This window comes from Thamnophis sirtalis, unplaced genomic scaffold (assembly GCF_051295495.1).
Source record: "Thamnophis sirtalis isolate CommonGarterSnake01/CBP01778 unplaced genomic scaffold, rThaSir2_p1.2 scaffold_13, whole genome shotgun sequence".
NCBI lineage: Eukaryota > Metazoa > Chordata > Lepidosauria > Squamata > Natricidae > Thamnophis > Thamnophis sirtalis.
Genome location: NW_028261393.1, coordinates 21,678,292 through 21,701,538, shown reverse-complemented (window position 1 = coordinate 21,701,538; position 23,247 = coordinate 21,678,292). Strand labels below are relative to the sequence as shown.

Below are 23,247 nucleotides of genomic sequence, written 5' to 3'. Positions count from 1 at the left end.
TGTGGTTGCATCTTGGCTTCTTTGATGCTGTAGTGCAGGGGTCTCCAACCATGGTCACTTTAAGATCTGTGGACTTCAAGTCCCATAATTCTTATCGTTACCCCTGCTGTAGTGTTGTGTACGAATAACCCCTTGGAAGTGAGGCCACTCTGGGCGGCGCTTGAATAACAATCGAGGGAACATAGAGAAGACCTCCACACGTGACCTCCACGGGAACCATAGAGACTACGCCTAAAGGAGAAGGGAGCTGATCTCGCGGGACGTTCCCGTGACGTCACTCCTCCGCGCCGCGGCGCCCCGGCTTCTCGCTGTGTCACCTAGGCTCGCGATTCGGTTTCGGTTGTAGTCATGGAGTATCTCATCGGCATTCAAGGGCCCGACTTCGTGCTGGTGGCCGCCGACACCATCGCGGCTTCCAGTATCGTTCACATGAAGCGCGGTCAGTCTCCGGGTTTTGCTTAGGCTTGCGGGCGGCGGCGGGGCTGGGGACCGTTTGGATGACCCTCGTGTGGTCTTCGGGGTGAGCGACGAAGGCAAGCCAAGGTGCTGCGGAGACCGAGTTGATGCCTCCTTTATGTTCTCCTCGCGGCCGTCTGCAAGACGGTGCTCTTGGGAAAGGCCGAGGGGGTCGCGCTGGCTCTAGTAGGATCCAGTAGAAGTCGAAGGAAACTTTGTGTGTGTGTGTGTATGTAATGTATGTATGTATGTATGTATGTATGTATGTATGTATGTATGTATAAGCTGCCAGATAGACTAAAGAGTGAGGGCCTGGCCTTTTCTAAATTCCTGATTTATTTTAACCCCCCCCCCTCAAATGGGTTACATTCCCCTTCTCATCTATTGATCCCAGAATGTATGGGAGGTCATTGGTGACATTGGGAAAGTTGGTGGGGACAGAGAGTTTGGTTTGAGGGAGTCTCATAACAAACACAATCCTCACCCACCCCCCCAAACTTTAACTTTAAACTGTCCACCATGGACCTCACACGTTTCCTAAGAGGTCCGTAAAGGGTGTGTGCAAAATTTTCACTCTTGAGTGAAAATATATATGTGGGGTCCACCCCATATACTACACTTGGGTACTAAATTGTGTCCTGGATTTGCCCAATACATTTATAAAGTAGTCATACAGTTTGCAGATGCAAAAGCACACTATATTAACATATATAAAAAAAGAAATGATCAAGCTTTGCATGTTTTGTGCAAATAAAGCCATTAGGTTTGCAAGTGACTGGATTAAACATATGCATGCCTATCCATAGAATTAGATTTGTTTAATATTCTGTGATCTTATGCTTTCAATTGCATTTTTAAACATTTTTGTTTACTCCCTTGAACATTTAATATATTAAGCATAAATTTAAATATTTTTACATTACGAAAGCTTAAATATCAATTGTTATTAGAGACGAAGAATCTAAACAATTTGGTGACTTTTTGGCTCATATGTTGGGCTTGCTTATACATTTGTATTTCAGATAATGGAAAGTTAAATGCTGTGGAATTAATTGGAAGAGTCATTATTCCCCCTCCCTTTTTGTTTCTTGGTTTGAAAACATCATACAGGTAGTCATTGATTTAAAACCAGTCACTTAGTGACTTTTCAAAGTTATAACTGCTCTTGAAAAAGTGATTTATGACAGTTTTTTTCACACTTATGAACATTGCAGCATCCCCATGGTAATGTAATGAAAATTTGGGCACTTGGCAACCAGCATGTATTTATGACGATTGCAGTGTCCTGTGTCATGTCATCACCTTTTGTGACCGCCTGACAAGCAAAGTCAATGAGGAAGATAGATTCACTTAACAACTGTGTTACTAACTTAACAACTGTAGTGATTCACTTAACTATGGCAAGAAAGGTTGTAAAATGGGGCAAAACTCACTGAACAACTACCTTACTTAACTGGAAATTTTGGACTCAATTGTGCTTGTAACTCAAGGACTACCTGTATCTGATTAATCTGTTTTTCTGACACTGGTGCCTCCTGTTCTTTTCTTCCTCCATAATGTTAAAGATCATGACAAGATGTTCAAGATGAGTGAGAAAATCTTGCTACTCTGTGTTGGGGAGGCTGGCGATACTGTACAATTTGCAGAATACATCCAGAAAAATGTCCAGCTATATAAGATGAGGAATGGTGAGTGATGCAGCTGAGTCTCTGAAAAATAGCCAATAAGAACCAAGGGCTCCATATTACAACTGATTTAGGTGTTGTTGTTTTCAAGTACTGTATGGGGTAGGACTCTCTCCATTCACCTATTTATGTCCTTATCTGTTACTAGACATTTTTGTTTTTCCACCTGTGGTGAATGATATTCAGCCTGACAGCTAAAAGTACTATTAGTTTCTTGTACTTGTCCTGTTGTCTTGAAGTTTCTTAGGTCCAGAGTGCATATTCAGATTAACAGGAGTGTATTCGAAGTGAAGAGGGCTTTCAGTAAACGCCTCTTACAACTAATCTGATTTCAGAAAATGAATGTGAGAATAATAGCTTCAACTATCCCGCATAACATACATGGATTTTTAAAATCCACCTTAATTTCTTTGTGTATCATAGAAGTGATAATTTTTAGAAGTTTTATAAAGCAGTTGACATATTTGATTGACTATAATTACTCCATATGTGTTTGATAAGAATTTTCTCTGACTTTATGTAGCTCTACTTCTATAGATTTCTAGTTTTGTCCCCCATCTACACACAGTTTTTGTGAGCGCAGAATTTGAGTACAAGCATTTTTATACATACATTTAGATATTGCAAGAGTATTTATTAATAAGATTTCAAAGGTTTAGGGTACAAAACTATTAAATCAACAACCACTTGTTGATAAAAATTGAAATTGAAGCTGTCCTATTTTAATACTTATTGTTTTGCATTATAAAATTTAGTTGAAACAATTGCTTCCAATGAGTCTAGAGTGAATTTCCAGGTAGCCCTCAGACATGATTGTGTTATTGTCTTAACAATAGGATATGAGTTGTCTCCAACTGCAGCTGCCAACTTCACACGCCGAAATCTGGCTGATTACTTGCGGAGCAGGGTAAGCCAGTCAGCTTTTATTGCCTGTTTGTTTGGATGTATTTTACGTTTTCCCCAAGCCTTGTGGTAAGAGAATGTAATGGAACTTGCAGATGTGTCAATTTCATCATTTCCTGATAAGATTATTTATTTATATTTCATATTCCTAAATTGCCTATCTCCCTCACAAAGGAGCTGTGGATGGCGTACAACATAATGTAACCAATAAATGAAATGTATAAAAGTTAACAGTAAAAATTAAATTAGGATTAAAACTTTTAAAATTATGGAATAATGACAGACATCCAAAGAGCGAAAATTCTAAGATGGCCATTTAATGATGGTTATTACTGGGAGGCAGGTTCATGATCTATGCCAGTGATGGCTAACCTTTTTCTAAAGGTGTGCCAAAACTGTGTGTGCATGCGCAATAACCCCACCAACCCACTTGTGCATGCGTGAGCGACCCCCATCTGAGCATGCATGAGCGACCCCCGTGTGTGTGGTGGGAGGAATTTTCACCGTCCCTAGGAGGCTTTCCTGAAGCCTGGGGAGGCGAAAAACAGCCCAATGGCTCAACTGGAAGTTCGGGAACGGAAGTGCCCGCCAGAGCTGAGGGCTGCCAAGGGCTGCCGTGCCAGCAAATATGGCTCGGCGTTCCATCTGTGGCATGAGTGCCATAGGTTCACTATCACAGATCTGTGCTCTATCCTTCAAGATAAAAGGTTAATCTGAAAATAATTTCAAGTATAGAAAGGAGCAAGGGAGCATGTTGGGTAAGAAGTCAACTGCTCAGTCTATTTAGAGATTCACTTTAGTTGGAGGATTTGTCCCCTTTTTAACTTTTTCCATACCCAGCCCTACATTGTTGCTGATCTTGCTATGAGGAGGGTTCCTCCTGTAACTTTATCTTAAGATCCAATTGTTCATATCTTTCGATTCTTTCACTGCTTGAAAGAAACTATCTACAACCTGGTCCCTCCCCAATACATTGAATTTCATTTTCCATAATCCAACAACCTGCGTACTTAAAACTGGCCTTAATATTCTATGATTCTTTGTAGTAGCTTTGTTTCTAAGGACTTCCTGCTTCAGTAGGATCTTGAGGCTGTTGCAGTTAAAGGTGGCAATTGAAAACAAATAACTCTCATGGCTAAGGTCATCTGTGAGAGATTGTGGGAAGGCTTGAATGTTAATAGAAGGTATGTTAGATATAAACCACCAGCCGTTCCAGAGGGCGCCATCTTAGAGAAGTTTGTGTATACAAGACTGAGGTAATGAACCGATAGCCTATTTCAAATCAGATTGCTGGTTATAATCCAGTGTATTACAAATAGCTTCCCAGCTGAGATCTGAGTGATCCTATCTTTCTAGCCTTCTGGGTAACTGAAGGCCTGACTCTCCCCTTGAGCATTGGAATAGCTGGGAGGTTGAGCAAGGAGGCTGCTTAGTCTGGTATCTGGGGAGAAGTACTTGTTTTTTATGGATTGTTGTGAGCCTCCTGCAATCATAAGAGATAGGCAGCCATATAATTTGTGTAAATAAATAGTTTTTAAAAAACTATAACGAAAAGTAAAGTCTGTATACTTAAAGAAGCTGAACAAAAGTATGTAAGTCTGAGATTTAGTTTTTGCCTCCTTTATTCTGATGTGCTAATTAATAGGGATGTTAAGCCAAAAGTGTGGAAATCAGGTTCTGGCCCAAGGACTCGGTAAGGTACATTTGTAGTTCTGAAAGCAAATGAGGTTTTTGATTGGGCTCTGATTAGCATGGGGCTAAAATGCAGCCTTGATATTATTGGAGAATCCCAAGGCATAGTTGCCACAATTGAAATTACGCTCTGAATACTTAGATACTGTGGATTGTTCTAAACCAGGGTTACTCAAACTTGGCAACTTTAAGAAGTGTGGTCTTCAACTCCCAGAACTCCCAGGAGTGTAAGAATTCTGGGTCTTAAAATTTCACATATATTAATGTTGCCATGATTGAGAAATGCTTTCTAAACCATGAAAAAAGCACTGAGTCTCCTCCATTATATATGGAAGGTGATGAAAGATCTTAAGCTCAAACCTGGTTTATTTGTTGCAACATCCATTTGAAAGATCTTAATCTTCCAAGACTAGCCCATCTGTAAAGTAGGAAAGAACAATCTTTTTACTGTAGTTTAAGAGTCAGAACGTGGCTTTCTAAACTTCCTGAACAGTTTATGGTGGGGATATGATTCAAACCATCATAAGCTTGCAGCAACTACAAAACACCTGTTCTGAGCCAGGGCTGTAGAAAGACAAAGGAAGCATTTATGTCCACTTTACTCCTTCCCCTAAGTTCCTTGATCCAGCATTTTTCTCCCAGCTGCTTCTGATATGGTTGGTGTACTATCCCCCCTTTTAAGAAAAATAAATACAAGCATGTGCGTACTCATGACTAAATGCTGCAGGGCAGAAAACACCATGTGAAAAATGGAAATTGCCTATGATTAGCCTCATGTTTAGAAAATGGTTGGGGTTTTTTTACAGGAGGGAGGGGCCATGGCTCCATGGAGAGGATGATTCTGAGGCAGGCAGTAGGGCCCAGGTTAAACGGTTGACATCTTACAGGTGAAAACTCAGACTCAATCAGGGTAAACCAGTCTGTGCACTAGATCTACTGAGTGTCAATTCCAATAATCATCAGTGATCCATTTGTGGAGGAACTCCGCTAGAGCAGTAGTCTCAGTTCAGCAGTGCCCACTGTTTGTGCTCTTGTTCAGGCTTGTGAGTTTTTAATTTGGAATGAGTTGCAAAATATCCCTGTCTATTCCTTAGTTGCAGATCAGATCCCTGTGAAGGTAATCTGCAGTTACCCTTCAGCAGATTCAAAGCAATTTCTGCAGTCAAATGAACATGAAACAGATCCCGCATTGCAACAGTATAACAGTAGATACTTAATACTGATAACCCTCGAAGGCCACAGTCACTTTTATGCCTTCCTTGGAAGCTTCCAACCTCACTGTCCTTATTGCTGTGAAAAAGGTATCCCTTTGTAGCCAGTGCCAGTGTAGCACTCCAACATGCCAAAATGTGTGTCTTTGCATGCGTCCCCTTTCTCAGCTTGAAATGATCCCACCTACAGAAGAGTGCATCATTCCCAGGCGGTAAAAAGCATCGGGTTGTAAGCATTGAGCTGTTTCATGCCCAGAACATGGCAGTTTGGAAGCAGCAGGATGACAGAACCTGGAAATTCAGTGAAAAAGAGACATCCTTGTAAATGGTCTTTTCACTGGCAACTCATTCCGAATTATGTTCTTTGCATTGAAGCAAGGATAGGCCACATCTTTCAAGGTGGAATTAATGTAGTTATATATAAACCATCATTGTTCCAGGGGGCACACATAGCTTGTAAGCTAGAACCTTGACTTGCCCACAATAGCCCTTGCCTTCCCAAGAAACCAATATATGGCATCTAGCCATCAAAATGTTTCCTGTTCTTGCACAATCAGTACATTATGCGATTATTTTTTTCATTCATGATTTTTTCTTTTCTCAAGCTGTCCTAACATCTGTCTTATTTATCTGCACATCTGGGGCATTTCATTGTTGCTCCATTGGCATTTATGTTTTTCCTCTCATAGCCCAAGCTAGCCTGGCACATTAATTGATTGATGTAACTTAGTGTACTTCGATTTATGTTTGAAAATATTGTGTCTCTTAATTTTTATCTGCGTGGAACTGAAGACAAAGCATGAGACATTTGCGATGGCCTGTAAAGTAAATGCCAAACTCTATTTTATTGCTTTCATGGGTCATTTTGATTAATTATTTATGGTTGGTTTGGTTTGTGCACCTCCCAGAATAACGTGGTTTGAGTTGGGTGGCCATATAGTTTGCATGGATGCATGCATAGATATGTGCTTCATTATGCCATCCTGCTTTTGCTGTTATAAGATTTCTTTTCAAATCCAGCACTTGCAAAGCAAAACATAATACCCCATCCCTAACTACACACTAACAACTTCAAATAACAGAAAGAAATTAAACCATAAAAATAAGGCCTTCAGTTCTCAAGCAAATCAGCAGATTCTGTTTAATTTCTTTCCAAAGACAAGCTAACACAATAGTGTACAGCAGTATTGTTTGATGTAAAAACTGAACATGAAGCTTAAAATAAGTGTGGCAATATAATAAATATTGTTAGAAGATGGTCTTTGTATATATACAATCTGGGTGTGTCAAAATAATTGTCTTAGTCTTTTTGCAAGAAACTGCCTCCTTTAAAAAAAAACCACTGTTTTAATCTTGATTTTCTTATATATTTCTTGACCCTCAATTGTGTTAGATAGAGCCGTGATGGTGCAGTGGTTAGAATGCAGTACTGCAGGCTACCTCTGCTGACTGCCAGGAGTTCGGCAGTTCAGTTCTCACCAGCTCAAGGTTGACTCAGTCTTCCATCCTTCCGAGGTTGATAAAATGAGGAGCCAGAATGTTGGGGGCAATAGGCTGACTCTGTAAACCGCTCAGAAAGGTCTGCAAAGGATTGTGAAGTGGTATATAAGTCTAATTGCTATTGCTATTTCTCTTTCATTCTGTTGAAATGGTTAATCATCCAAATTAAGACATCTAAGGCAGTGACTGTCTAACATCTCCTTGAACATAGAGATCGTTTTTAAGCCCACTACCGTGGCCCAATCTGGTGCCCTGCACTGTTTCCTACAGTCGCTCCCTCGCCTGAAGAAACCATGGTTTGCCATCCTAGAGTTGGAACTTTTATTTGACCTGAACTGCCATTTTCATAACTCAGGGGGAGAACTGGAGCATGAGGGGAGGAGGTAGACACATATATTTGCTGCTGGATTGATCTGGACTGTGTGATGAGTATAATTTTACAATACAGGCATCACTCAGCTCATATTAACTTCTGCCTTGAACTAAAAGATAAATGTATCTTTCTTAAAATCTAATTCTGCAAATTGGAATATAATTAGAAACCCGTCCTTAGTGGGATTAAGACCAAAAACCATTTCAGTTTCTACATTGCAATGGTTAAATATCAATTATGTCCTTGAGTTCCAGTTTCCTAATTTTTTTTTATTTGTTTCTCTGTTTCTGTTTAATTCTAATTTTTCTGCAGAATAATACTTTCATTTTGGGAAATTGTTATTTGACTTGGTCTCTTGATTTTCAAATGAACAGCAACCTGGCCAATTTTTTCCTGCTGTTATATATTCTGCAGGTTATCTTCCTCCTCCTCCTCCTTAGCTCTTAAGAAAAGGAGGATCAAGAAAGGAATATTCTACAAACTACCCTCCTCCTCCTAGGCTGTAAGGAAGATCTCAGTAGAGATCTCCCCTTTCACCCCTCCCCCCCCTGCAAGGATGTGTCTGCATACAATTACTGGTCTTTTCCCAAATGTTCTCCCAGCTGCCTGCTGCCTGTTTTCATGGCCTTGCAGGTTCACGTGACCTTTGAAGCAGATGGCCCAGGTGACACTGGCTTGGAGCATCTTCACTAACGAAGGCAATTTAACATGCCACTTGGCAAAGCCGGGTTAGCAGGATGTGACATGGTGAGACCATGTCTCCTTCCTCTGCATGCCAGGTCCCTGGAGGCCTGATCCTGCCTTTTGCGCTCCCTCCCTCCCTCCCTCCCTCCCTCCCCTCCTTCCACGCCTGAGTTTGCCTTCTAGCTTACCTGCTCCAGATGGGCTACGCAGCAGGGAGGACACTGGCAGAAGCAGATGTGTTTGTTTACCGGAGATGAAATGTTGCGCTCTTGCAGATGGCAGGGCCCTCCAGCAAACGGTGCACTTTGACACCACCATCATGCCACTTGGTGCAGCAGGGAGGGAAATGCCTCCTTCCTCTTTTAGCATTGCCCTGTGTTGCATTCTGAATAAAAAGCAAGTCCTGATTGGCACTTGACAGCATTGGAGAATCCCCCTTTTTTCAAAAAAATCTTCCAATCTCTACAATATATTTTACGAAGGCAGTGACTGCAATCGCTTGATTTGGGTGTAAACTCACTGTTGGCTATATATAGTCACTTTATGAGCAATGTTATTTTCAATATATTTTCTAATGATTCCAAATTTAAATTTTTTGGCAAATTTTGGTTGTTGGGGGAGGGGGGATAATGGCAACTCACTAGGTTAACATTTATCTGCCATAATTCCTAAGGTTCTTTATTTGTAAGTCATATGAAATCCTTCTAATGTAGTCTAAGTGACCAGATATAAGTCAAGGTAGTTTTTGACTTCTGACTGATCGCTTAGTCATGGGTCAGCAACCCGCAGCTCTTTCATCCTTCTACTGCGGTTCCCTGTCATTCAAAATATGCATCACAACTGCCAATGTGCAACACTTGCTGGCATGTGATTTATTGAGCTTTTTGCCCCCCAGTAGGCCAGCCATGGATAAATCCAAGAAAATAAAAGTTTCAGAAGAAAACAAAACGTTTAATTTAACTACATATGCTAGTTTTGTAGCTGCTCAGGAAATAGTCAGGCACCAGAAGGATTTTGTGGCTCCCGGTGTTTTCTTTTCTGTGGGAAATGGGTCCAAATGGCTCTTTGAGTGTTTAATATTGCCGACGCTTGGCTGAACCCAAATTTGAAGTTCCAAAAGCTGCCCCCTCCTGGTCACCTGATCACATTTTGGGTACTTTGCAACCAGCCCACCCTTATAGCCGTTTGCAGCATCCCCATGTCATGTGACTATGATTTATAATGTTTTGGATTTTTTTGCTGGAAATTAGCACTTACATCCAGTTTCCAACAAAAAATGCCCATTCCAGCCAATGAGTTTGCTTGACGACTGCCATAAAAATTGTCATAAAATCAGGCTGGTCACACAAGTGCCTCAACTTACAACCGTCATGGTATACTAAGGAAATTCCAGCTCCATGATGGTCATAGGCCAAGGCCTACTTGCATAGATAAAGTCTGAATATGAAATTGCAGAAAAGCTGAGAAGATATCAATGCAGGGAAGGGACTTCATGGTAGAACTGGTGCTGATAATTCCCAGAGTCTGAATATGCCCAGTAATTTACTGCTCGGACCCTTCCCTGTCAAGTGATTCTAATTGCAAGATGCATTAAAAGGGAATCCTTTCATTTGCTCTGAAGGTTGAGATGTCAAAAGGGCAGTGCGATGTAGCATGCACCGATGAAATCTCACATTAGGGTAAGCTGTGAGATCTAGAATTAAAAATGTAACACATAGAAAATGGATATTCTAGAGCCAAACTGGTTTGCGAATCCACATGTGGTTTTATACATTTGTTGGTAGCTAGTTTAACATTACACTTGCATGCACCTTTTACTTATCAATAACTCCCATTCTATTTCATTGTGGAGGGATTGGTGAATATGTACGTATATGGGCGTAGATATGAAAAAGGGGGGGAGATGAGAGGGACCTACCCTGTTTTCCTGAAAATAAGACCTCCTTGGATAATAAGACCAATCATGTTTTTGAGTGCATGCGCTAAAATAAGCCCTCCCCTGAAAATAAGCCCTTCCCAAAAATATTGCAACATAGCAGCAGCCATATGGTGACCACGCTCACCGCCCTGTGCACCCCAAAAATAATACGACCTCCCCCCAAAATAAGGCCAAGTGTTTATTTTGGGGGTGAAAAGAAAATAAGACCCTGTCTTATTTTCGGGGAAACACAGTAAAAGTTCTCACGATTTTCATTCAAAGGTTTTATTTCTTTTAAAACACAAATATTTCATCATTCGTCAATCATTAAAACATTGATTTTCAAGTTGTTTGCTATGCCTAATAGCTGTAGGACCAGGTAAGCTTTCCTTTTCAGCAGATTCCTTCTTTATAAACTTGGAATAAACCAATGGAAAGTTCCTTTGCAAATCTTTCCGTATGAATGACTTGGAAATGCCCCAAATGGGTTTTTCCCCAGTGACTTTCCACTTTTGCTGTAAAATGAGGAGAATTAAAGGAGTCGTATTCTTGGAACCGGGACATTGAGATTTCACCCGCATCAATTTATTTCTCAATTTGGCATCCTCTGCCCCAGCTTGATTGATCTCTTGCTGCCTTAAATTTTCTTCTCTGTGAATTCATACCATCATTTTACACACTGTGAATATTTGCATTTTCCATGTGCAAGCAAATGTTTCTTATTTATAATATTTTGTTTTGTGGTTTGTAATTCTATATTGCCCATGCTAAATATTGGTAATTTTCTATTGTCCATGTTAAATATTGGGTTATATCGAGGAAACCAACAGTAATTAACTCCAGAAGTAAATAATATTTCACATTTGGTGGCCTGGGTAGAGAGAAAGGCATCTGTTTATATTTGCATGTGTATATTGGCCACAAAATGCCACTCAGTGGCTATATGCAGTCCGGATTTGGAATTGCCCAGAAAATTTGGTGGGTGGTAGGTTTTCTTCATAATACTTCCCTGAGACACAACAGCTACGTATTTGAAAAAACTTTAAAGGTTAAAACAGAAGTGGAACTATCAGGTACTACAGTTCCCATTCTCCATAGAGTTTAGCCATGTTGGTTTTGACTGATGGGAGTTGGAGCCCAGACAACTTCTGGGAGGGTTTTAGAGCCCTCTGAAGATAGTTGGATCTGCTATCTTGGTTAATAATCACTGGGAGACTCATGGTTTAGACCAATGCTCATGCCCTACTTGGGAATTTCTGGGGCAGCTCTTTGTGGCCTCTGAAATGAATTGGGGTCTAATTGAGCCTGACAGTTTTTGAGCTAAAATGTCAAAGCACATTGCTGGTCCTTTTTATAAGATGCATAAGTTTGATAGGACAATCTGTTTCATGTTACAGCTTCCCTCAAAATATGTTGGGTGCTCTCATTTGTTTCACAAAACCCCACATTTTAGTTTGCTTTATAATTCAGAGAAGTATCAGAGCTTGATGGCTCTTTCCCCAAATTCTTAATTTTAAAGAGCTGTGTTATTAAAATGACAAAGAAGAAAAGTAATGTTTTTTAGAGATATGGAGGGAAAAGGAGCAGTCTTCTCGGGCAAAAAAATTGACCTTTCAGTTACAACAGATCATTCCCTCCCCCCGAAACTTGCCTTTAAGCTCTTGCAATATCTTCAAGATAATTTTCCTGGTGAGATGCTCCCTATTCAGACCCACTTCCTCTGGCCTGATGTTCTCCAGTATTCTGGGCAGTATTCTAGGTGCTCCTTGTGAATGTCCAGGCTGATTAGTAATTCTTACTTTAGTGTAACTTTATTAAATTTTAAAAACTAAACATAAAATGATATTTAGAAGGGGGAGAGGAAGAGCCCCCCCCCAAAAAGCTAACACTATAGAAAATGGGGGGGGGATGTAAAGAAGTAGCTTCCAATTTTATTTACAGCAGTTATTAGTTTACAAGATTACTATATGCAGAAAAGAAAAGAAAAGTGAGCTTTTATAATCCTTCTGGGGGATGATTGATTGGTTGATTTGAAGCTATCAGTGAATATGTTGATAGAAGATAAAGAAAATTAAGATGAACCCATCAATATAGATAAAGTTAAGACTCTCCCCTTTCATTCATTGTGCATCAGCTTATAGTGTGATGAATCTCATTGGCTTTTCTGTACATTCTGTCTTAATGTTCTTGGATTTTCTCTTTTCCACAAATTACCATTTCCTCCCAACTAGATATTGTATATATAATATAATGTATATAATGTTCAATATTGTGAACATTGGAGGTGGGTGTGGGCAAATGAGGCGAAACAGCTTTAGTTCAAATGCTTTATTAATATCACTAGCTAACGGCAACTGCTTTAAACAATGAATGAACAGAACAGAGGTTTCCCCATCTGACAGCTCCTTAAATACCCCACTGTCAGATGGCTTATAATACTAAGTGTCCCTTTCCAGATTTTTAAGAGCCACAAGGTACTTCCCTCTGCTCTTAATACTATTCTTTTCTCAGTCCTTAAGAAGTCATTTTTCAATAGCTGTTTTCTACTTGGGAACTTATGCTGTATGGATTTAAGCAGGCTTTTCTTACCAATTCATGAACCATGTTTCTTTTAGATTCCCACAAGACAAATGCTAACTTTCCCACACTCTGGAATATTGCAGATATCAAGTAAATTGTCAATACTCTCAAGTAAACATGACCAGATGAGCCAATTCTGTTTGTAAGGCTGCTTAACAGAATCTTGCAAGTTTGAAATTACAAATCTCCCACCATCTCCTTAACAGTCTGATCCATTAAGAGAGCGCCTTCCTAGGTTTCTTTTTTAGCCTGTTGAATAATTGTGGGCTCCACCTCCTCTTGTCTTGTCTGATAATTCACTTGGCAGCATCTCTTCCACTGGTCCCTCAAGGTCATTCCCACACTCCATTACACAAATTTTAGAGGGCTTAGAGTCATGGGCTGTGCTGGGTTTTGCAGTTACCATATTTTTTGCACTGTAAGACGCACCCCCCCCCCCCCAAAAAGTAGGTGGAAATGTCTGTGCGTGTTATGGAGCAAATATTGCATCACAGACTGGGCCGCAATGGGGGAGGGAATTGGTGCGGCGACAGGCAGCAATGGCAAACGGCCTGTCATGCCACTGCCTATTGCCGCCACCTGTTGCTGCTGCCGCTGTTCATCCCTGCCGCCTATCGATTGGATCGGCCTCCTGGAATACCACTGATCGCTGTTCCAAGGGGCGTGAATCACCGCTGCCTGTTGCCACCGTTCGCCATAGCGAACGGTGGCCGTGGCAATAGGCGCCGTGGCAATAGGCGCTAGCGATCATCACCTGGAACAGCTGATTGGCAGTATTCTGGGAGGCCAATCCAACTGCCAATAGGTGGCAGTGATAAATGGCAGTGGTGAGAGGCAGCGGCAGCAACAAAATAGACTGTGGTCCCAGGAGAAAAAAAATCCATTGTGCGGACAGTTTCACCTATGGGAAATTTATTCCATAGATTCAAGAGCTGTTGGCTGAAACGATATAGGGTTTCCTGCCTGAGCAGGGGGTTGGACTAGAAGATCTCCAAGGTCCCTTCCAGCTCTGTTATTCTGTATAACAGTATGTTACAAGAGGCAACCGAAGAGTCTTAAGTCTTAAAAGGTTTAGACAAAGCCGTGCAAGATTTTCATGGCCGAAACAAAACAATTTTTTGTTTTCTTGTTTTCCTCTCCAAAAGCTAGGCGTGTCTTATGGTCTGGAGCACCATATAGTGCAAAAAATACAGTATGTCCCAGGAGCTAAAAAAAAAGGCAAAATTAGGAGATAGAAAAAAATGTGGCTGAAAGCAAAATGATGTTAAATATATTTATCTTTATGATAAAATTAATTATATGCAGTTAAGATAATTACTCACAAGTGTTTACAAGTGATTTCCCCAAGTTTGGACTTAGAATTCAGTGCCTACTTTTTGAAGAGCTGTGAGGCCACCTTTGAAGTTTTTGCTAGCTTTAGGATGTGCTTGTGTGAGTGATGTGTTTGCACACGCATATGTGAATCTACACTTCCCAACACATTCATTCTGGCTGGCTCCTGTATTGTGAAGATATTCAACACTTGAACATTTATAGGTGATACAGAAATTTGAGTACCTATGAACACCTGTAACCAAGGGACTGAAGCAGAGAAAGACCCTTGTTGCCCCAAACCCATTGATAATCTGTGGGCATCTCGTCAGCCAGAGGATGCTTTTACATGCTATGCATGTCCCAAAACACATATGAGGCAATTAACGTTGTGTCAGCACAAATCCAGAGAGTTTTGATTCAAGTTGGTTCTTGCTGGTTTTGCACAGTGAATCACTTGAGTCCCTGGAAACCGAGTGGAATCTGCATCCGTTTGGAAATGCAGTTTCTTACCAAATGCAAATGAGAAGTTCTGCATTTTCTTTGGTCCTTGTCTTCCTGTTTATCTCTGAGAATGGAAAGGTGACTCTTGAGGTTGCATAAAGAATTGCAGGGTGCCACCCCTCTCTTTCCCAACCCAGGCATTACCATCCCCCTGTCAAATGTAGCTTCTTATGAAGCATTTAATTATAGGTGGCTCAACCTGGCCTGGGTCCAAAGGCAGGTTATCGGCTCCTTGCTGATTGTCCACGCTTGGTGGGATGCCTTCCTCGCACCCCTATTCCCTTTTCTTCCTCTCGCTTGTGACTTTGGCTTCCGCCAGATGTCGGATGCCAGTCTCTCTCTTTTTCCCCCTCCCATCATTTGTCACCAATTTTGCTGTGTGTGTTGGTGGTGTAGTTGTCACCACTGTTCCTTCCAGTTGTAAATGTTGAAGGATGTCACGCTCTTTTTAATCACTGTTGTTATTTTAAATCAGAATAATGGGGTAGAGACTGCAGTCCCTTCCCCCATTTTTCCAGCATTGTACTGACATTATTTCTAAATATTCTGCCTGAATCTTCCCTTTTGACTTGCCCGCCCACAAGTTGAAACTTTCCTAACTGCCCTTTAAAAATATTATCAATCGCTGTAATTATAACTTGTAATTATAAAATCTAAAGTGGATCTTAATGTTTGTTGCTAGGGTTCACAGTTTACAGGCAGGTAGCAATATTTAATTGAGGTTTCAGTTGTTACTCAGCTACAACACCCTGAGGACCAGCTATATTTTTTCCCTGCAAGTCAACATGTACCCACCTTGTCAGCAAAGGCAGACCAGATGTCAGGTGCAAGAAGTCAGGAACCAGGATAAAATTGAAAAGTACTACAAGTTTTATTTCATGCTGAACACAAGAATCTGAACTACTAATGCAGTGCCCCCCCCCAATCTTTTGGGCACCAGGAACCGGTTCCATGGGGAAAGTTTTTCCCGGGAACCGGAGGTGGCCTGGTTTTGTCCATATACCATGGATGGGGCTTTACTTGTTTGCACAGCCCAGTTGCTGGCATACCATGGACCAGTGCCAGTCCACAGACTGGGAATTAAGGACCCCTGTACTAATGGTTAAGGCAAACTGGCATCAGATAGGAGTCAATGGACTTTAAGGGGGGTTAAGGGAACTTAGATCCCTTACAGGGGCGTAAAAACTCTAAACCAGTGATGGCAAACCTTTTTGGCACTCAGTGCCTAATACAGAATGTGCACATGTGCGCTCGCCAGGTGGTCTTTGTGTGCGCCAAAGTGCCAGAAACCCAAAGACTGGTGCTCTGGCGTGACACTCTGGCGCACACAAAGACCAGCAACGGTGCACATACCCACAAACAGGACTTGCATGCCACAGATTCACCATCACAGCTCTAAACTGATGATGCATTTGACCCCGCCCTCAAGCTTAGCCTGGTCATCATCTACATCAGAAGCAAGTAAATAAGGTTCATACCAAGGATACAGGGGAACAGCAGGGAGCTTCCATAACTAAATCTAGATTTAATTTAATTTAATTTAATCTATACTTTAGAACACTTCAGTTACCTCTTGGTGGGCTTTGCATTGTAGTCTGAAAAACTCTTTGGAAGGGGAAGCTGGCATCCTTCTCCAGCCTTGTGTCTTCCAACTACCAAATCCCACAACTCCCCAGCCAGCATGGCCACCCTTGCTAATCACACCATGGACCTCCACAATGGGATCTTGGTGCCTTGTCCACAGCTTGTCTCTAGGGAATGTCACAAATGCTGCTCTTGCAATCTCTTCCTTTTATATTTGGATAGCCCACTTTTCCATTCAAGAGTTGCTGAAAACATCATTGAAAACCAAACACTAAAACAATTAAAATGAAGCAGCCCCCAAAAGCAAAAGACGTGCAATTCCCCCCCCCCCAAAATATCAAACGGTTTGCTTTCAAACCTACATCTTAGTTTCTTTCCCAAAGTTGAGAGTAAAATATGGGGAGCATCCCACTCTCATCCCCCATGCCTCAACCCAATTAAATGTTGACATTCGTGGCTTCTTTAAAAATGCCTTAGTGGTAGAAGTTCCTGCCTTAACAGGTTCAGGAGAAGATAATTTCTTTACGAATTTATGGGGCTTATTGCATATATCTCTTATTATGCATTGCACCAGAGCTGCTAGTGTGTAGCAGCTCTACCTTATGGAAATGTACCCAGCTTAGTATACAAGACCATGGGCAAATTGAATTTATGATTGGCATCAAATGAGAGCAGAAAGGTGATTTGGGGGTAGCATCTGCCCTAAAGTGCAGCTCCCCATGTCTATACCTCTCCCTGCAAATCAGGGGAAAAGTGAAAAGAGTCATAAGAAAGAACTTGGAGTGCCTTCTGCAGTCCCCTGTACCCAAACAGCCTTCCCAATCAAGTTGCTGCACAGCTGTCTGGCTCTAATTAGCTTGTGCATCATTTATGTATGTATGCTTTGACATCTGACACACATACACGGCTTAAAGTTGGCATCTAGAAGCCATCATGTTTGTGGTCCGGAACTTGATTCACCAATTACAGTAGAACTTTGTGTTGACGGCTTCTAGATGTGCAAGATGCTTAGGTGTAAATAAAGGAGTGTTAACACAGGCTAATTAATGCCAAGACTGAGGAGCAGCTTTCCGTCCCAAACATTTCTAACATTTCCCCATATTTCTTTCTGAAAATAATCTCTTGTCTGCAGAGTCTGATGGTTTAATAATATCCTAAAAGGAACGTATCCTCCTGGGTAGAGGTGAGAAACCTGTAGCCCACGAAATCTTACTCTAATCATAGTCCCAAATTTCATGGGGCAATTGGTGGAAGTTGGCCAATTTCCTTCTTCTTTTTTCAGGAGGAAAATAAGTCTTTATAAGTCTTCAATTATCTGTTAACACTTTTAAAAGAAAGGGAGGAAAGATCCCAACGCATTTATCCCAAACCGGTGATGGGGAGACCTGGAGCAATCATCAAAGTGAGAAGACTTTTTCTACCCAGTTTTGCCTCTGGTCACCTCAACTTTAAGCCCTCTTGCTGCGAGCTCAATAGAAATGGCCACAGTTTTATTTATTACCGTAGAGATGAATCTTAATCATTTCTGAGTTTTAGGTTTAAATGGGGAAACCTTCCTGCTCCTTTTCTATGCCTGAGATTCGAAATATTGTTGATGTTGTATCATTTTAGGAGTCTGCTGCTTCAACCATCTTGGCTTCTTTGGAGAAAAATGAATAAAATTATATATTGTCCAACTAGGGTTCAAACAGAAGTCTCTTCCCCAAACTGATGCCTTGGCCTTCAGTTCCCATAATTAGGTTATGTGGACAGGAACAGAGGCATGGCTAGAACACAGGTCTCCCCAATTCTAGCCTGCTGCCTTAACTCCCACCCCAAATTGGCTGTTTGCATTTATTAACTAGCAGTTCAACTTTCTCCCTTCGTGAGCAATGATAGGTTACAAATAATCCATCTTAAAACCTTAAGTGGGACTCCTACAAACAGACCAAAAATTTCTACTGATCTGTAATGTTCAGCATTACATGTGGCAACTAACCTAGCATTAAATAAATCAATATCAACTTTGTCCAGTCCACTTTATGGAGGGTTAACATTCAAATGCCAAGCTCATTTTAAAACTTGAACATTGGAGTGTACTCCATCCTCACAGTTTGGTGATCTCTAAAGGTGATGGGATAATATCTTATACTTTAAAGCAGAGGCCCCCAAACCTGGCAACTTTAAGACTTGTGGACTTCAACTCCCAGAATTCTCCAGCCAGCTGGCTGAGGAATTCTGGGAATTGAAGTCCACAAGTCTTAAAGTTGCCAAGTTTGAAGGTTTCTGCTTTAAAGGATGGCAATCACAAATCTAACTGTATTTTAGTTTTAATCTGATTCATTCTTTTTTCAATCTTAACCTTCGCAGATAATTTGGGCTATATCACCCATTATTTCAAACCAACATGGTTGATTGACACATACACATCCTTCCCCTTGGTTTTGTTGCAGAGTCCTTATCATGTCAACCTGCTCCTCGCTGGCTACGATGAACAAGATGGCCCTGCCCTTTATTACATGGATTATCTTGCCTCTTTAGCTAAAGTTCCCTTTGCAGCCCATGGCTATGGGGCGTTTCTCACGCTCAGTATTCTTGACCGCTACTATAAACCAGGTGAGTTTGACAACTATGAAGCAGAGGTTTCATCTTTATAAAGCAAAAATGTTTGTACATTGATATTTGTAGAAGGCCGGTTTGGCATTGTTGTAAGTCAGGTATTAGCAATCAAAAGTTAGGCACATGGAGCTCACCAACTTTTCTGGACATTTGGAAGCAGAGTCGCCTTGGACTGTGAGATGGCCGGCATATAAATTTAATAATAATAAATCTAACACACTATAACACAGTATAACGCTTCTCAAAATCTGTAGAGAACAGTCTATAGACTTTGGTAACATAAAATCCTCACTATTTCCCTAAATAATTTTTTCTAGGTTCCAGATTCTTAATGCAGATTTTTTTAAAAAAAAAAAAAAATCAGAGATGGTTTATTTATACCCTGCCTTTATTATATTACATTATAAATAAGGTGGCAAACATATACATCACATCTTCCTCCTCTTATTTTCCGCACAACAACAATCCTTAAGTGATGCATTGGTGTGAGAGAGAGACGTTCTGGCCCAAAGTCTCCCATCTGGGTTTCATGGCTACGGTGGGACTTGAACGCACAATTTCCTGCTTTCTAGTCCGGTGCCTTAACCACTGGACCAAATTGGCTCTGGTTTCAATCCAGTGTATGCTGTGTTGGTTGCCCTTGGCTCTTCCGTTGAAATCAGTATGAAAAGTTTGCTCAAACTAACTGTTGTCCTGCAGAATTCAGTGGGATATATGTCCAATTAGTTCAGTCTGCAGAAAGCATTAAAAATACAATGTGTGTGCCAAGCTTGCCCTTTCTTTTAAGCTGTTTTAAGATGTTTTTGGCTGCCTTTTCCTTCCTGCAGATCCATCCCCCACCCCTGTGATGGAACAGAATTAGGCCGCCCTCCCCACTCGCGCCTTCTCCCATATTTTTGTCACACTCTGTTGTTCTCAGCATGGACGAAGCTTTCTTCTGAAATGTAAGAATAGCTGAGGCACTCTGCACACGTGCCACTTCCATTGTTAAAACCCAACGCCCAACAGGGAGCGAAGCACTAAAAGTCTGCGGAGGAACACCTCCTCGCTCCCTTGAGGGATTCGCAGCCAAGCATGGACAGATGGAGCTAATTTAAAGCCATAATAAGCTCAAGAAGGCCGTGGTGCCCAGTCTCTCCGAGCCCCTGGCCGTGGGAGGCAGAATTCTGCCGGGTTTCCCATTAATGCAGAACAAATTGATTTTGGACGGCTCGTTGGGCCACAGAGCTGGGGCACAGGTGATCGTCCTTACATGTGGAATGAGTTTTCTCCGAGCTGGGAACGGGACTTCAATTCCTTTGTGCACCACTGAAAGGCTGTTCGAACTTCATGAAAGAGGGTTTTTTTTTTTAGGGGGTGGGGCTCCTAGACTCGGCCACTAATTGAAGCTGTCTGCCGGGGTCTCCTTTCTTCCTTCAGGTATCACCCGTGAAGAAGCAATAGAAGTTCTCAAGAAATGTTTGGAAGAGGTGAGTGACCTGCCTCAGTCCAGGAAACCAATGCAGTATTTGCTTCCCTTTGTTTAGCCAGCACTTTTGCCTCTCTTCTGCTGCTGAATTCTCATTCCCCCCCCCCCCCAAAATATATTCTTGCCGGTCGGAGGAATCTCTATAAGGCAGCCAGATGTGGAATTGGCTACCAGGGAAGAAACTTCTTTGCTTCCTGATCTTCATTTTCTTCATGTCTTCCAGATTCAAAACTCCACATTTTCTTTTTAAAAAGAGGAAAAAGAAACAGGAAAAGAAATGCTAATTGCCTGCCCCTCGGCCTCTTCTGGCCAAGAGTTTTGCCTCTTTCATTCTTATGTTTAGTGATGTTATCATTTTCACTAAAAATTGGAAAAATGGAAATCGGTGCACGCTTAATAAGCAGGATTTGGGGGAAGTTTGATCATGAGAAGGTCCCGGTCTAGCCAAATATAACCTTTTTAATACTATTTCCAGAGAGAATGGAATGAGAAACTGTTTATTTATTTATATTTATTTGTTTACCTTTTTATGCTGCCCGTTGTTACGTGACATTACTAAGAATCAAAATTCTCTGGCTGAAGGTGAAATTTTCTGGCTGCTATTGAGAGCCTCCTAAAATGCCATCAGGATTAGGAAAACCCCAGCTGCCTTCTCAGTATAAAAATTGCCCAGTAGCTGCTGTCACTCTTTTTCCTTTCTTGCATATTTTGTTAATCAGTTCAGAAAGTATTTTCCCATAGTATGCGCTGATAAATCTGGTGGTTGATGGATCAATTCTTTACTTTGACACAAAAGAAGCTTGCCATGTTAAAATTCCCCCGTTTCTCTTCTGATCCCTTTGATTCACTTCAGTTTATAAGTAAGTTTCTCTGCCAGTTATACCGTCTACGTCAGTGTTTCTCAACTTTGTCAAGTTTCAAATGTGTGGACAACTCCCAGAATTCCTCAGCCTGCCAGGGGAGTTGAAGCTCACAGATCTGAAAGTTGCCAAGGTTGAGAAACACTGACCTACACACTACCAAATTTAGAAGTGAAGACACCTTGTTCAGTTTCAAACTGCATCATTCCTCCATCTGAAAAGATGTAAGTTCCTTTACCATCAGCATTGCAGAGAGGACAATACATCATACTCCAGCATTTAATATAATTTGCAGGATTTTTTTTTACCACCAGGCATTGAAGAGGCACATGGGATGAAATTCTCTGTGTTGAGTACCATAACCCCCAACATTCCTAAGAGGAGTCTGAGTTTGTTTTATGCCCTTTAGGTGATGATCAATGCTGCTTAAATGGAATTTTCAAAGCACTTTTCTTAATTTGTGGGGAGATGGCACCTGGCCCCTTTTCTGGATTTATTCCCGATAGGTCCAAGCTGACTTTAATTTCACAGATGCTTAAATATGGACTATACAAGTATGCTGTTGATGAAATATAAAATAAGACCTTATTTTCTTAATGATAATCTCTTTTTTTGCAGTTCTCAGACAGGCTGAGATTTGCAGGGTCAGCGGTGTGATTTTCCATTTAAAAATCCTCAAATTCTGAGTAAAGGATGGCTCTTTGACTTGCACCTTCATTGCACTCCCCCGTTAATGTTTTATGGGTCTTTGTTTAAAAGAAAAGCAACCTTTCTTGAATGAGCATGCGCCAGATATCTTGGGAAAGCAACTCCCAGAATTCCCAACCCTAGTTGGAGATGGCGGTTGGAAACATCTGTTCCTATTCCTCTCTATATTTGCAATTTGATTCTAACCTGAGTTTCTTAACTGTCAAAGCAAGGATGGAAGACAGTTTTAATAAACCGGTTTACTGTTGGGGGGGATTAGGGCATCAATTGGGCAAAGAAATTGAAAGAGGCTCCTGAAAAATCACACAGATCTTAACCTGATTAGCTGCAAATGCTGAACCAAATGGGTTTCTCTCCCTCTCACAGATCCAAAAACGCTTCATCTTGAACTTGCCTTCTTTCAACGCCCGGTTTATCGATAAAGATGGTATCCACGAAGTGACCAATGTCCCGCTCCTGAAATCAGTGGCCTGAGTCTCCAGGCTCTTCTTCTTTTGCAGTCTCCAATTTCCTTTTTGTACATGTTGGAAAACCAGAACATCTTTAATTCTGTTTCCAAAGGCAAATAAAAATTTAATCTTTCCTGGTGCCCCCCTCCCCGACTTTTTAACTACTTTTGCAAGGCTTTTTTGAAATGGTTTCTCATACAGGGGTTAAGCGTGTGTCTGTGTGTGTCTGTGTGCGTGAGAGAGAGAGAGAGAGCGCTATTGGCCTATGTCTGGTTGATGTTTTTTTTTTTTCAAAATAAAGTTTTAAAATTTGTTTTAAAATTTCAGATTTTAAAATAGCTTTAAAAATTTTAAATCCATTTAACAGTGGGTTAGGTTTCCATGAAATAGTAGTAAACAAAGTTCCTTTATTCAAATTGGTTCACATCTCCCAGTAAAGCACAGGTGTCAAACTCGCTGTGTCATATTGCTGTCACGTGACATTTTACAACGTTTTTCCCTTTCGCAGAGCTGGTGGGGTGTGGTCTGCATGTGACTCATCCAGGCCGTGGGCAGCCAGTTTCATACCCTTGTTTATCAAACCACAGTTGCTGGGGTACAGACACAGAGTAACCATGAACTCAACAAGAGAAGCAGGCACCAATCCATCTGTCTCACCATGCCCCTAAATCAGTGTTTCTGGGTGGACTTCAGCTCCCAGAATTCCCCAGCCAATTTGGGGAATTAAAAACTACACATCTTAAAATTGCTAAGGTTGAGAAAC

General features: G+C 41.2%; 1 protein-coding gene across 2 annotated transcripts; it reads left to right on the top strand.

Moving 5' to 3' along the window:
* The first annotated feature begins 279 nt into the window (after window positions 1-279).
* Window positions 280-22,618, top strand: PSMB2 (proteasome 20S subunit beta 2). Of its 2 annotated transcripts, XM_087727285.1 has the most exons (7): window positions 342-439; window positions 1,479-1,566; window positions 2,022-2,144; window positions 2,978-3,048; window positions 18,834-18,996; window positions 20,419-20,468; window positions 22,402-22,618. In XM_087727285.1, exons 3-7 carry the CDS (start codon window positions 2,033-2,035, stop codon window positions 22,507-22,509), a joined length of 504 nt encoding a protein of 167 aa, XP_087583411.1. In that variant the 5' UTR covers window positions 342-439; window positions 1,479-1,566; window positions 2,022-2,032; the 3' UTR covers window positions 22,510-22,618. The 2 variants fall into 2 exon arrangements, with proteins under 2 accessions (XP_013910288.1, XP_087583411.1); XM_014054813.2 differs by lacking the exon at window positions 1,479-1,566 and having other exon boundaries at window positions 280-439.
* The last annotated feature ends 629 nt before the right edge of the window (window positions 22,619-23,247 follow it).

Bases quoted from the DNA above. Each gene is read 5' to 3' on its own strand.
- PSMB2 (XM_014054813.2), top strand. From the start codon at position 349: ATGGAGTATCTCATCGGCATTCAAGGGCCCGACTTCGTGCTGGTGGCC. The intron at 18,997-20,418 runs GTGAGTTTGACA...TTCTTCCTTCAG, and splicing joins TGACCGCTACTATAAACCAG to GTATCACCCGTGAAGAAGCA. The intron at 20,469-22,401 runs GTGAGTGACCTG...TCCCTCTCACAG, and splicing joins TCAAGAAATGTTTGGAAGAG to ATCCAAAAACGCTTCATCTT.